The sequence below is a fragment of the Typopeltis vanoorti genome, chromosome 8, assembly GCF_054136105.1.
Source record: "Typopeltis vanoorti isolate ZY-2024b chromosome 8, IOZ_Tvanoo_1.0, whole genome shotgun sequence".
Lineage (NCBI taxonomy): Eukaryota > Metazoa > Arthropoda > Arachnida > Uropygi > Thelyphonidae > Typopeltis > Typopeltis vanoorti.
In genome coordinates this window covers 20,478,875-20,493,025 of record NC_143556.1, presented here as the reverse complement: position 1 = coordinate 20,493,025, position 14,151 = coordinate 20,478,875, and the positions used below count along the sequence as shown (strand labels likewise).

General features: G+C 35.3%; 1 protein-coding gene across 1 annotated transcript in view; it reads left to right on the top strand.

Moving 5' to 3' along the window:
- Positions 1–3,548, top strand: part of LOC150103805 (sarcosine dehydrogenase, mitochondrial-like) — a 383,814-nt gene extending 380,266 nt beyond the window's left edge. Inside the window, exon 20 of the mRNA XM_090397147.1 lies at positions 1,079–3,548. Within this exon, the coding sequence (XP_090253273.1) occupies positions 1,079–1,367 (289 nt within the window). The 3' untranslated portion in view covers positions 1,368–3,548. The remainder of the gene's footprint in view (positions 1–1,078) is intronic.
- The last annotated feature ends 10,603 nt before the right edge of the window (positions 3,549–14,151 follow it).

Genomic DNA, 14,151 nt, shown 5'->3' with positions numbered 1-14,151 from the left:
GCAGTGATATATTTGTTACCGTGAAAGACCGAAATTAGTGAATGTCAATATTCTCCGGTGAATGTCGACACATACCAAATACGTAGGTGAAAGACCGACGTATTTGGTTATATTATTATACATTCGAACTATCGCCGGTATATGTCGACAAGCACAGATAAGCTCTGGTGGGGATCGAAACGACAAGCCGAGAAGACACAAACTGTTATGACACTTTGAATTGCACAAAAGTCCCTTGCTTTTACAACTGCATTTAGTCGTGGAACACTTCTTTTTGCGATTACAGCGTGTACTGACAAACGTGAGTCTAACAAATAGATGCCACAGAGAAGCGACAAAAACGCCAAATCCTTTGTTCTCTCTCGCCAAATCCCCTGCCGCGACTGAGCTCACGTGGCATCTATTTGTTAGACTTTCTCGAACACTGCTGTTTGTCAGTACACGCTGTAATTGCAAAAAGAAAAGCTTTCTCCTATTTTGACATATATCGTATATTAAAAAAGTTGCATTTTTGTCTTAACGTAATAAAAATATTTTTATTCAACATTCACCATCAGTGCATGCTGAATGTCGACATTTGCCGGTGTAAGTGAGAAATAATGATATTTAGCAAATATTTCGTACATACACCAAGCGACTATGTGAATGCTGACATTCACCGGAGAATATCGACATTTGCCAGTAACATATTCACTATGTTTATGCTCTGCATAATTCTTTAGATTAAAATTGCTTTTTTTTTTAAATTTAAAAAAGTATTTTTAAGATTATTTTAAAAAATAGTTAACATATTTTACACTGCATTTGCGAAGTCGGTGAAAGTGGACGGATCGCCTGTGATCAGCAATGGAACATCTCATGCGAAACAAAAGGTAGGTCAAGGATGTTGCAATTATTTAAACGCAGTTGGATCCATTTGGCATTTTGAAGTCATTTTAGAATTTTCCCCAGTGCGCGCACGCACACACACACACACCTGAAAACTTTTTATAGTAAGTATATTTATTATATAACAAACTGTGTATTGACTGACTGAAATTTTTAGATTGTAATCCCATCTATCCATCTTTTTCTTCAGGCACGTGCCATTGTGGGGATTGGAAGCTATTTGGAGAAATGACAGGGTGGTCGGATTCACTCGTCGAGCTGATTACGGCTTCGCCATTGGGAAAAGCATTGCCTATGGCTACGTTACCGACCCAGAGGGCGGAATCGTGACTGCTGACTACCTAAAAAACGGAGAGTACGTTCTAGAATGCATGGGGAGCAGATATCCTGCCACCTTCCACACGAAGTCACCCTTTGACCCGCAGAACAAAAGAGTGAAGGGAATATACGACGAACCACTCCCTATTTACAAGAATTAGCGGAAGTATCACAATAGTCAAAGTCTGTGCGTACTTCGACCAAAAAGAAGAAAAAATATGTAAATGTTTGTGGTGAAATACGCAAATACATTTTGTAAGAAGATATGTCAGACGCCCTCGAACTCGCTTTTGACGTGACTGATATCCTAATAGCAGAAAATATATCTTCTATTTCTAGGAATTATCACGTTAAATAGAGGTCACTAGTGCAGTTAGTAAAATATCAAATAATCATACAATCTACTTTTTTTTTTCTTCACTCTTTACCTTGAAAAATGTCGCGTTATAAATTTAAACCAAGCAAACTGATTTTGTCTATTGTCTTCCAGAAATGGAAATTGTTGATTACACTATTTGAATCAATTGTAACTGATATCCAAGTAATATTGAATTGCGATAAGATTAATACATTTATGGCTTTGGTTGAGTTCGCTAATCGAGGAAGCAGTGTTTACATTTCGAAAAACTAGAATAACATGAAACGAAATGATAGTTAATGCCAACAGTTTCTTTCTTTCTTGTGGTGTACTTTCTATAACTTTTATCTAATTAGTATTAAGAAATGCTTCTTAGAAACGGTGAAGTATATTACTAAGATGGTTTCCTGGATGGTCATATTGATCACGTTACTTGTAATAAACTTTAATGACAGAGCTATCTGGTTTATATGTCGTTAAATTGCTATTAAGTTCATTTGTCATGCTCATTGCCTTAAAACGACAATCGCAGTGTTCACATTTTTGCCGTCAGAGGGCGGATGTATTTTTGCATTCTTTTACTGCTATGCTAAATAAAAAAGAAAGAAAAGAAAAAAAACTTAATATTTATATTCACATAAAGAATACAAACGTCGTCAAACATCTTTCCAGCTTAAAAAGCAATGAATTACGAGTTGTTAGCTGAAATGATAAATATATTCTTTAAAAATATTTTTAGATGAGTTGCTGATGATATGGAAACTAATGCTGACCATTCTAGGGGAATTAATGATTTTTATTAGAGAATAAAGTCCTATTTTAGCATGATGATGATTTGTGGATTTTCCAGATGCGACATATGTCATTTTAAATAGTTAAGAGTTATAAGATTTTTTTTATATATTTAAATATTGATGTTTCTATTTTCATAATGAAACATTTACCTATCGCGGAGTTCTTTATCTGGATATACGGAGGATACAAGAATTTTGAATTATAATCCGTTTTTCTCCAAAAAAAAAAAAAAGTACATCGATTTTTACACCTTGATACCTAAGAACTGACTGCCCTCCATTATGTAAGTTAGTTAAGACTTAATATGTTGGTGATGCTAATCGGTTTTAGTTTGCTTCGAACACAAACTGATGTCGATTAGAATTCACGGAAAACTCACACGAAGTCATTTTGGGAACGTAGAAACTTTGATTGGAAATATCGGTTCTAATCACGTTCAGAAGGAAGGTTAGATGGACTCATACTTAGGTGGAAGGTTTAGAGGTTTTTCATCCTGCAAAACAGACAGATCGGCCAGAAGAATACACGCAATTAACAGCCACAATGCACTGGTATTATAGTCTTAGTTATTTTGTCCATAATTCCAAATATTCCAGTTCTACCCAGGTAGAAATCCATGTCGTACAAAATTCATTACTGTTTCAGCCATTCTAGCTGAAATACGCAGACCATCTTATGATCTCGTGGTGTATTTACAAAACTTACGATCTTAATATTACTCCAAGACGACGCAAAAAAAAAAAATAATAAAATCTCTCTCCCTCCCTCTGAGATTAAACGAAGATTTCACCAACTGAAAGAAGGTTAATTATTAAGTATTCTTGTTATTCTTATGATTGATATTTTTACTGCATTATTCTCAATTTGTCTTCCCCATAATAATAACCATTTTCCATTTAAATGAAGAATTTTGTGATTGTTCGTTTATTTGTTTAATGTGTGTATATGTTTAAAATGCAATTTTTATATATTTTCTATATATTGTATTTTACAAATCAAATATATTTTCTTTATATGTAATGTTTGTAAAATGTGTAAAACCAAGGGTAAAACTATTTTACCCTTTAAATAAATAAACAAATAATGATAGATATCAATGAATTTTGATAATGCTGAAAATATAAAATTTCTGGTTTGGTGATTTTAGATTATTAGAAGCAAGAGAATAAAGTCTGTTTTGTCACTCTCACTGTGCGAGTTCAATCTCTACTCCGACATGAATGTTTGTGAAAATCTTTAGGTGGCAGATGATTTCCATTGGCCCATGTGACATCATCGATTTCGTTACTGGACATGCAGTTCCATGGGAAAGATAGAGAAGAAGTCCAAAAAAGAATTCCCTTTGGCCCAGTTACGGTTCTCATGTGTTATAAGTGCCTGACTTTTTCTGCCATTTAGCTCTCAAAGATACAGTCACATTATCAATGACGCTGTGACACAAAGTCTAAGTAAGAATGGCTTGGCATATTCACTTACAATTGTCCAACATTCCTTCCTGCCAAAATCGTTTTGGCAGGAACGATTGTTGCTTCCATCAATCACCTGCTTCCATGTCAATCGATAGTTGATAGTTCTGACCCATAAACAGAAAAAGACAACCTCGTTGGCATATTTATGATGCCGGCTATCGTTTTAATATTTAATAGATAGTATTGTACCTAATTAATCAGCAGTCAACAGTGCAAGTGTTTGAATTTTACATTCTCAGTTTCCATTCCCAATTACCAAAGCATTTTTTTTTCTTTCAATTAGTCCACGAGAACCACGAGTAATAAAGGATTTACCATGTCTGGAATATCTGTAATGCGTTAAAAACTATCGGTAGTTATTTTGGGATTTGAAAAGTTGTTGATCTGTATGAAATTAATAGTTTGTGCAGTCCCATCATTCGACTGCACTCGAAGGGTTACTCGTTAATGCTCCCATCGATGCCAAATGCTGATAGTTCGTGTACGCTATTTTTACGGACATCACTCACTTAATATACATATGCAGAGTAAACGCATACCTTTGTCCAACTATCCCCGGCCATTAATAAACATCTCGAGCTGGTCTCATTTCACCTGGACAAGCTACTTGAAACGATAAAAAAGTGCATAACATGGAACAAGCTGATACAGCTCACTAACTGACCATGTCACGCACGTGTTAGCACGCAGCTAAAGTAACCTTGCACGCAATTATTAAACGCCCTGTTCCGTGTGTTTATTTCATATACACCAACCCCCCGAGTATTATTAAGTGTTAGGTGGGGAGGAGAGTTGCATTTGCGCGATGGTTATCCTGTGGTTCATGGCTAACATTGTACGAGTTTTTAGCTCGTGTTTTCGAGGGGTGTGGCGTGACCTAGTGGACGGATCAATCCATATTTGTTATTTGAAACCCGTTCCGAATGTTCACGCCTTCAGGGGAGAGGTAATTTTCCAATTCAATCACCTGCTTCCATGTCAATCGATAGTTGACAGTTCCGACCCATAAACAGAAAAAGACTTTTAACCTCGTTGGCAAACTTATGATGCCGGCTATCGTTTTAATGTTTAATAGATAGTATTGTACCTAATTAATCAGCAATCAACAGTGCAAGTGTTGGAATTTTACATTCTCAGCCTCTGATGATTCGACATTGCAAAGCGTACATCAGGTTCTCCATTTCTGTTTCAAATAAATAAATATTTAAATATTTTTACTTATTTTACGTAATCCGGAAACCATGCTCTAGAGCAGGATTCCCAAACTGTGTACCTCGAGACGTTCTCCTGGAATTTGTCATTTTAGTTTTCTAAGTATTTTTCATGAATAAATATTTTATAGTGGAAATATTCTGAGGAGAGTAATATTCGTGAATATGTCGAAAAGCTCAGACCCAGAACGCCTAATAACATCTGTGTATCGTTAATTTTCACACATAGAAATCTTTCAACATTTGGGAATTTGAGAATACCGCTGTTTATGACCGGTCATAAAAATTACCTGGGAAAATCCCAGGATTATAATAATGGGCGGCGTATCCTCTGTTCTCAAAACTGAAGGAAATGACATCTGTGTAGCAAATGTCAGTGACCAAGCAGCATATTTTTAAACATGGAAATATTCATGAATTATCGTTAATTTTCACACATCGAAATCTTTCAACAATCGGGAAGAGAATATCGCTGTTTATGACCGATCATAAAAATTGCATGCAAGTCGACTGCAACAGTTGGCGGCGTATCCTCTGTTTTCAAAACTGAAAGAAATAACATCTGTGTTTCAAATGTTAGTGACCAATCATCAGGGAAGTATAAAGAAAATTTTTCCACTAAAATTGAAGATCAAGGTAGTCTGTATCTGCTTTTCAAATCTGAATACTTTCTTCGCAAGTTCGTATTGTAGGGTGAAAGTTTCGAAACCGTAGTGCCGATTTTTTAAAAGTAATAGACCTGCAGATTTAAATTTTAATATGAATAAGAGACAAGGGACTTTGTTTAATTTAATGTTAAGAAATCTTTTATTGAAGATGTTTGTGACGCAACATATAGTGAGTCATCCACCACCAGCCTATAAAGCGATCTCCAGGATGTACTAAACGAGGTGATACCAGCACACAGGAGAAAAAGTCTGCATTCACTCGTAAGTACTTATAATAATATTATAAATGTTTGGTGATCAGAATGGGATATCGCAATGAAAATCAGCACAAATTAATTTAATGATATTTATGTTTAATTAATAATTAATGGTCAATTATTAATTAATAATCAAAAATCAGCTAAATTAACAATTAATTAATACATTACAAAATAACCAAGGTGTTCCATTATAGGAAAAGTTTGAGAAACCCTGTTCTAGAGACCAAACATGGAACTTTATTCAGGCTTTTCAAATCTGAAAAGCCTGAATCTCCCATCTAAACACAAAACGTGGGTTTTGTGTTTAGATGGGAGATGAATTGAATCCAGCAGTGGGCATCTAAACACCTATGCCCACGGTTGGATTCGAAATACAAGAACCACTTGGCCGAACTAATTGCGATTTAAAATTTTTGAACCATGAAAAAAAAAGATGATAACAGTGGTATAACAACAGGCATCTTCAAAATTTGCTGATAAATATTTTTCATATTTAGTATAAATTTAATTTCCTATTTGGAGGAAGTTATTACGAGAAAAAACAACAACAACTCAATTTTCTCATTTACAATGCTATTTAAATATTACCTACAATGATTAATAAAATAAAATAAACACGTTCTTAAATATAATACTGATTGGATGCTAATTTTTCACTTTAAAATAGTTGTAATAATTTTCGTCTAGTAAGAGATCTTTATCTTAAGATTTACTTTTTTCTTTATAGTTACTGTTTCGCGTGATATAGATCGCGAATAAAACTAATTTGTGACCCTTGTCCTAGAGTACTTGGTAGATGACCTTTTACTGAAAGAACAGTTTTGTGTACTCGTGTAGACATTCTCGGACGCAATATCTTAGTTTTTCTGTTTTAGTATAAATAAAGCATATACAGTACAATGCATTCCTTGTTCTATAGTAGCAGCGTACATGCAGATAATCTTGCTCGATTTTTGTAAGAATTATTTATCTTACGATGCATAAATTGCCTCTTTTTTTTGTATCGATGAAACCACTTACTAAAATACTTTAATAATAATAGCATTTTAGATGATCTGTTTTGGTAACAGCCTTGAGAATTAGCTGAAAAGAGACTCGATGAACTGACTAGTTGAGCTAACTCCCGGAATGCTAGTTGCAGTTATGTACATCCTCGTGCCTAAATTGCTAGTGTTGGCATCTCAGGCATCAGTTCTTACAGTTCATTTCATTGAAGATCATTGTATATCTTAGCTAGATAAAGTAGCACAGCGCTTACCAAATCCACGCTTTATATTCACAAGCAAATCATGTCCATAAAATGATGGTTTCTAAATGTAAAATATTTCCATTAGGGGAATCACTAAACCTCTGATTCTGAACAGACATTGATTTGGAGGCCAGTTCAAATGCTTGAACTTCTCTAAGAAACCTACCCAAAGTGAAAAACGTCATCAACATTCCAAAGCAGTCCTTCATACCTTACTTTATCCATTCACTCTTTCCCTCACAAAGAAATCGCTGTTAAACTCCAGCACTGAGCTTTTCCCCTGTGGAATCACCGACTTTTGGTCTGAAGGTGGCACGTTTCACAAAGGGTCATTCTTTGGAAAAAATTCCAGGGTTGAATGGCCCACGTTTTCTTGGAGACGGGATTTAGTTCGTCCCTTCCCACTCTTTCTCCGTGCTAAGTCGTGAGCAGGGGGCCATTACGAGACTTGGGGTGGAAGGAAAATTATTACCTACCCCGTGACTGATGGAGGGGTCGTCAACCAAGCACTTTTTAGAGAACTACGAACAGAGACTGAATGGGAAGGAAAACGAATCTCTCTCTCTCTTTGAGAGATGATGCGATCGACATTGATCGGTACTTAGATTGAAAGCAGGTCACGTGATGTCTGAATACTTTATCTCGTGGCAGTCTACGCATGCTTCCCTTCTCCTTCTTGTTGTATTGACCAAGTTTTCCATTCTTTTGCCTTGATGATGATCTATGAAATACTTAACTTATTAGATTACACTCAGTCAACCTTTCCCTCTTTTCGGTGATAAAATAAGTACATCTAAATTCGGAGTGCAGTACCAGTTGAGGAGTTTTCGGTGCATTCCAAATAAAAACACTTAACTCGGGGGGGGGGGGGGATCACTACGACTAAGGAGAAACAAGTGAATTTGAGTCGTTTCTTATCTTCTGTTGTCGGAAATCTGAATGATGCCAAGAGTGTACCCCGATTCTTCTAAGACTCGGATATCCGTGTTCTCGCTTATTTATAAAAGATCGATGCCCATTTACCATGCTTCCGGTAAATAGATATCAATCTTTTTATAAATATTTTTTGTATCGCGTATAAGAAATGTTAACTTAGTTTACACACATGCACATGATGCAAATGTATACAAGGAAGATATATATACTCACGAGAGGGGTCTGGAAAGCCCTGATAAAAACCTAAAGCAAAAATGATATTAAAGCAACTGATAAAACCACAAGAAAGAACATATCTTAAAACCCTTTAATCCCCATGTTTTATCAAATTATAATAATTTGTTCTTTTTCTGTTAGCATATACAAGAAGAGTTGCTTTAATATCATTTTTGTTCTAGGTGTTTATCAGAACTTTTCAACCCCCCCCCCTCGTATATAAATACATCTATCAAAGCACAAAACCATAAAATAATAAAGAATTCATTTTTCCAACTACTTGGAATAAGACTTGTTACCTCAACTTTTTTTTATTTATTTTTATTTTTCATCTACTTCTGTCTCAGGGTCGTGTGTGTGTGTGTGTGTGTGTGCTCGCACAAAGGAGCTCAAGCACACGCAAGGCCATGGAACGTGTTGGTTCATCAAAGGGACAGGACTAAGGGTACCCAAGCAGGTGTTCCAAACCAGTCTCCCTCCACCGTTTCTTCCCTCATCTCATTTCTTTGGCCCCTAAAGCTAGCAGAGCAAGGAGGGAAAAAAAAAGGGGGGGGGGTAGCTCATTGTAATTAGGATCCTCAGGTAATGCCGGCTGTGTTCTCTTCATGAGTTTGTCAACAGATACCACCGAAGGGACGCCGTAACTTTCCGTGTTCTCGTGATGAAGGGGTTCAAGGATACCATCAAATTTCAGTTTGTAACTACTTCAAATAACGGGTTGGGTGATTATTTATACCACTGAAAGGAAAAGAGGGACCGACCCTCTGCTTTTTTGTTTTAATGATGAGTACATAGATCAAGAAATATACTAGGGCGGAAAAATTAAAATAAAGAAAGAAACCGAATATGTATGAATAATAATTCTTGAATATTTAGGCCAGGGATGTACCGCTAACGAGACATACCTGACTAACTTATGGCCGGCTAACGATCTGCATCCTTATCTAAATATCGAGACCGTTTAAAAATATTTATTTAGATACAGCTAAACCATTGTAGTGATGAAAAAGATTGAAAAACAAAAAAACTGAAACAAATTAATCAAATTACTGCAGCTACTAATTGAAGAAGGTAAAGAATTTGGATTAGATATAAATGCAAAAAAGACCAAATTTATGAAAATCTCAAAAGACAGCAGATCCGAGCCAGAAATATTCATAAACAATATGAAAATTGAACACACAACAGAATACAAATATTTAGGCACCTACTTTACTGTAGATGGAAAGCAAGATAAAGAAATAAAAAATGAGAACAGCCATAGCTAAAGATGCATTCTGGAAAAATAAACATCTGCTCAGTTCTGTGAGTATCGAGACAAAGAAAAGAATGATAAGAACATTAGTGGCTAATTTTCACATCTGGAAGTGAGACCTGGATATTCAAGAAGAGAGTAAGGCAACGGATAATGGCCTTTGAAATGTGGTGCTATAGGAGAACTCTGAAAATCCCATGGACAGAGCATGTGACAAATACAGATGTCTTACAGAGAATGAAAGCACAGAGATCTTTATTACAGGAAATAATCCAAAGAAAGATGAGATTGGCAGGACATGTACTGAGAGGTTCAGCAGGACAGAGGATACTAACAGTTTTAGAAGGAAAAATTATGGGAAAAGGATCAAGAGGTGAAAAAAGAAGGACATGGCTTGAAGATATAAGATCATGGACAGGATCACATTTTCAGCTACGTGATCACAGGATCACGTAGCTGAAAATCTAACTGGACATTACAACATGAATATTTCTATGCTATTCGTTCAGAATAGAAACGTGAAACCCAAGCAAATCTATAAATTTAAATCTCTGTGTAATAAATAGTTTTGATTTTTGGCACAGGGCGTGACATAAGACTTCCATAGCTACAATAGGTTCCACTTATGTCACAAACAACGAAATAACCCATTTACTAGTACAGCGTTTCCCAGATTTTTCCTACGACGAAACACTTCACAAATCCTGAAATTTTCACGGAACGCCTTGGATATTTTGTAATATATTAATAATTAGTTAATAATTATTAAGGTGTACATTACAATATTAATAATTAATTATGGCATCATCATAAAGAGTATTAGTACACTTATGTATATGATGTGACATGTTGACAAATATAAAATTATATTTAAATCAGTTATTAATCACTGGACTAATGAAATCTTGTAGCATATTTGTCGTTTCCTCAGGCCAACATCATTAAGTTAATTTGTGCTGATTTTCATTGACATATCCCATTCTGATCACCAAAAATGTATAATATTATTAAAAACACTTATACGAGTGAATGCACACTTTTTCTTCTGTGTGCTGATAGGTTCCTCTCCTTTTGTACATCCTGGAGATAGGCTGGAGGTGGAGGAATCACTATCTGTGGCGTCACAAACACCTTCAATTAGAGATTTCTTAACACCAAACTTAAACAAAGTCCCTTGTCTCTTATTCGTATTAAAATTTAAATCTGTAGGCCTATTACTTTTAAAAAATCAAAACAAGCAATTTCACCCTACAATACGAACTTGCGAAGAAAGTATTCAGTATTATTACTAGATTTGAGAACCGGATACAGACAATCTTGATCTTCAAGTTCAGTTTTCTTCAAAAAATTTTCTTTATACTTATTTGCTGATTGGTCACTAACATTTGCAACACAGATGTTATTTCGTTCAGTTTTGAGAATAGAGGATACGCCGCCCATTGTTGTAAATAGGCTTGTAGGCAGTTTTTATGACCGGTTATAAACAGCGGTATTCCCTTTCCCGAATTACTTTTAAGTTTCAAAATACACGGCTTGGTCACTGACATCACGGAACACTTATTCACTTTCTGTAGAACACAATTTGGGAAACCCTGTACTAGTAGCTCAGTGACAATTTGCTCGCTATGTCCGTAAATATGAATTCATTTTTATAAAAATAAAAAAAAAAACGTTTGGATCATTACCGCCACCTGCTGTAAAGATTATGCAAAATACATAATGAGTTTGCCTTTATTTATTTTTTTTTTTTATCTTCTGAAGTATTAAAATGTTAGCAAAGACTTTTCTAGTTGACCTCGTTCAGGCTCTTTTCTCTTTCACTTTATGTAAGATTATCCTAATCTGTGCATCTTCTGGGTTAATCGATTTAGACAGCGCAGCGCGCAAAATGCTTACATCTATTTGAATCGGTGTTTGTCCATACGCATATGGTAACGTTGAGTGGATGAAATTTGATATTTAGTTAGTTACAAACGTTTGTCGAGTTCCATTGGAAAGAATACAAAATTTTATGTTTCAAATAAAGAAACTGTATAGTACGTAAACTAAAAAATGACTGAAGGGTTTTACTTGTATGGTGTCATGTATGATGTTCCATGCTATTTGCGAAACGAATCCTTTTATGATTTCCTTTCACCTGCTCTCTACTTGCTTAATCTTCTCTAAAACGTAGAGTTCGCTTTGATATTTCATTTTGTTATAACCACAGTTTAATCCAGTGCCCTTCATTCCACATATTTAAATATGATACTTTTTTGTTTATCTGTTACCATCTTCTCCGTAGAAGGGAATTTGAAAAAACAGCACAGCTGTAATTTATTATAAGAACAATCACACACACACACACACACACACACACACAAAAAAAAAGATTTTTACGTTTCCTTCAGTTTTCTTTGTCACGAACAGACTCCTGAATGTATTAAATAAACCAACCCACAACTAGAGGCTAAGAAATTATCACCATATTTTTCCCCATATGCTTAAACACATATGCACACGTTTTGGGGCTAGAGTACTACTAGTTCAGCACCCTCGCACATCTCGCTCTTTCTCTCTATCCATTAGTGGGCATTCCTTCATAGCAAGCCAGTTTTCGGATGATTCCATACCGACAATGACCCCTGTATATCACGGATTCGGAAGAATAAAGGACGGTTGGGGGGGGGGGGGGAGGAGAAGAAGAAAGAACTAAAGAAATAACCGTACGAACAGAAAGCTGCGGGCTGCCCCACTCTCGGAGGATGAACCCGGATGTTGAATCTCCACTGATGAATGTGCCGTTGGAAGACAGGAATGGGTGATTGACCGTCACGAACTCATCCACGGGAAGAATGGAAAGAAGGGGGGAAAGAGTTAGTGCCTGAAGGTACGAACCCGGGAACTTGACGCGCTGGTACTAAGCGTTCGACAGGTTAGAACGCGGAGGTATTTCGTCTGCCAAAAGATACGATCTTTGTGATGTAGTTAGATCAGTTCACTACTGCGATTTGTAATTATGTGCCTTCCACAACTGCCCCATTACCTTACGCATTCAGCTTTATTAATTATGTGAATGCCGGCCCCGCCTAGTATAAAATATGTGCTTGAAAAAAGGAAGTTAATATGATAATTCATGTTCCATTACGTAGCAGTTCACTCTTTGAATATTGTTCCATATTAATGGTACGACTTATACATCCTCAAGTCCTGATGTTGATGTGCATTTAATATGAAATCCAGTAATCAGTTTAGATTTATTTCGTCATCTGTTTAATTCTTCTTAAAGACATTTTAATTAACATTTGTCCCTCAACTGATAACTGTTTCGGATTTTTATATCCTATCATTCTTTTGTTCCCAAGCAATCACAAGATAATTAACCCCTTCTCAAAAATCACTTAACTAATGGAAACATTCTAACCTCTTCTGTTTAAAATAATTCATGAATTCAATATAGTTGTGTATATCTATAGATATTTTCGTGAATAGTTTGAAACTCTATATTATCATGAGACATTCTGTTTTCATATAGTTTGCTAGTTTATTAATATGATTTAGTTTATTATTCTTAATTATATCTCTTGGAAATAATAAAGTAACTTATATGTTATTTATAACCTATAAATTATCATAAATCATTTAAATTATTTTCTAAAATTCAATAATTGTATAAAGCGCCTTTGTCTCATATCAAAATATTTAAATTATGACAAAAAATATCTCAAAATGCTAAGCGTATATATATGTTGATGGATGCCAAGTCAATCGCTAGTAGTGTTTTTTGTTCGCTTTTAGAGGCTTAACTATTTAATAATATTTAAAATGTTGCCTTTATAATAAAGTATCTTGATGCGATGGTAATTCTTGTAAAGTAATATTTTTAATATACACTAATTATTTTTTTATCGATATTGCAGAAAAGTACGCATTCGATTACTTATTTATTTATTTTAATTTTCAAAATGTTAAAGGAAAATTTTTACGTCTGTGTTTTGTGTCTTTCGTTTTGTTTGGTGTCGGCTGAGAGGTGTTATGTTTCCATAGCAATAGTTGGTTCTGCTTGCACAGTAAATTAAGGCATGTTTTCACTTTTGTTCGAACGTCATCGTCAGTAAATTGGCCATTTTTATTTATTTATGGCTTGTAATTTTGCTAAAGGCGAAATTGCGGTTCTAAATTAATTCGTGGCGATGTCATTTTAATGGGACGATCACCTTTTAGCACATATGTCTAGTATTTACATAATATTTTTGTTTAATATTAGTGAGACAGTATTATTAAAAGAATTTCTCTCTCTCTCTCTCTCTCTCGCACGCACACACACACACACACACACACACACACACACACACACACACACACACACACACACACACACACACACACACACACACACACGAGCGATCATTTCAGTGAACTTGACAGCACATGTTACTGTGCACCTGAGCTAGTTGTGATCGATCAGTGTTCTTCATACCATTTAAGTGTTGGACAGCAATATGATACTTTATAAGGGGCAACATGGTTTTGTGAAGGGTAGATCTTG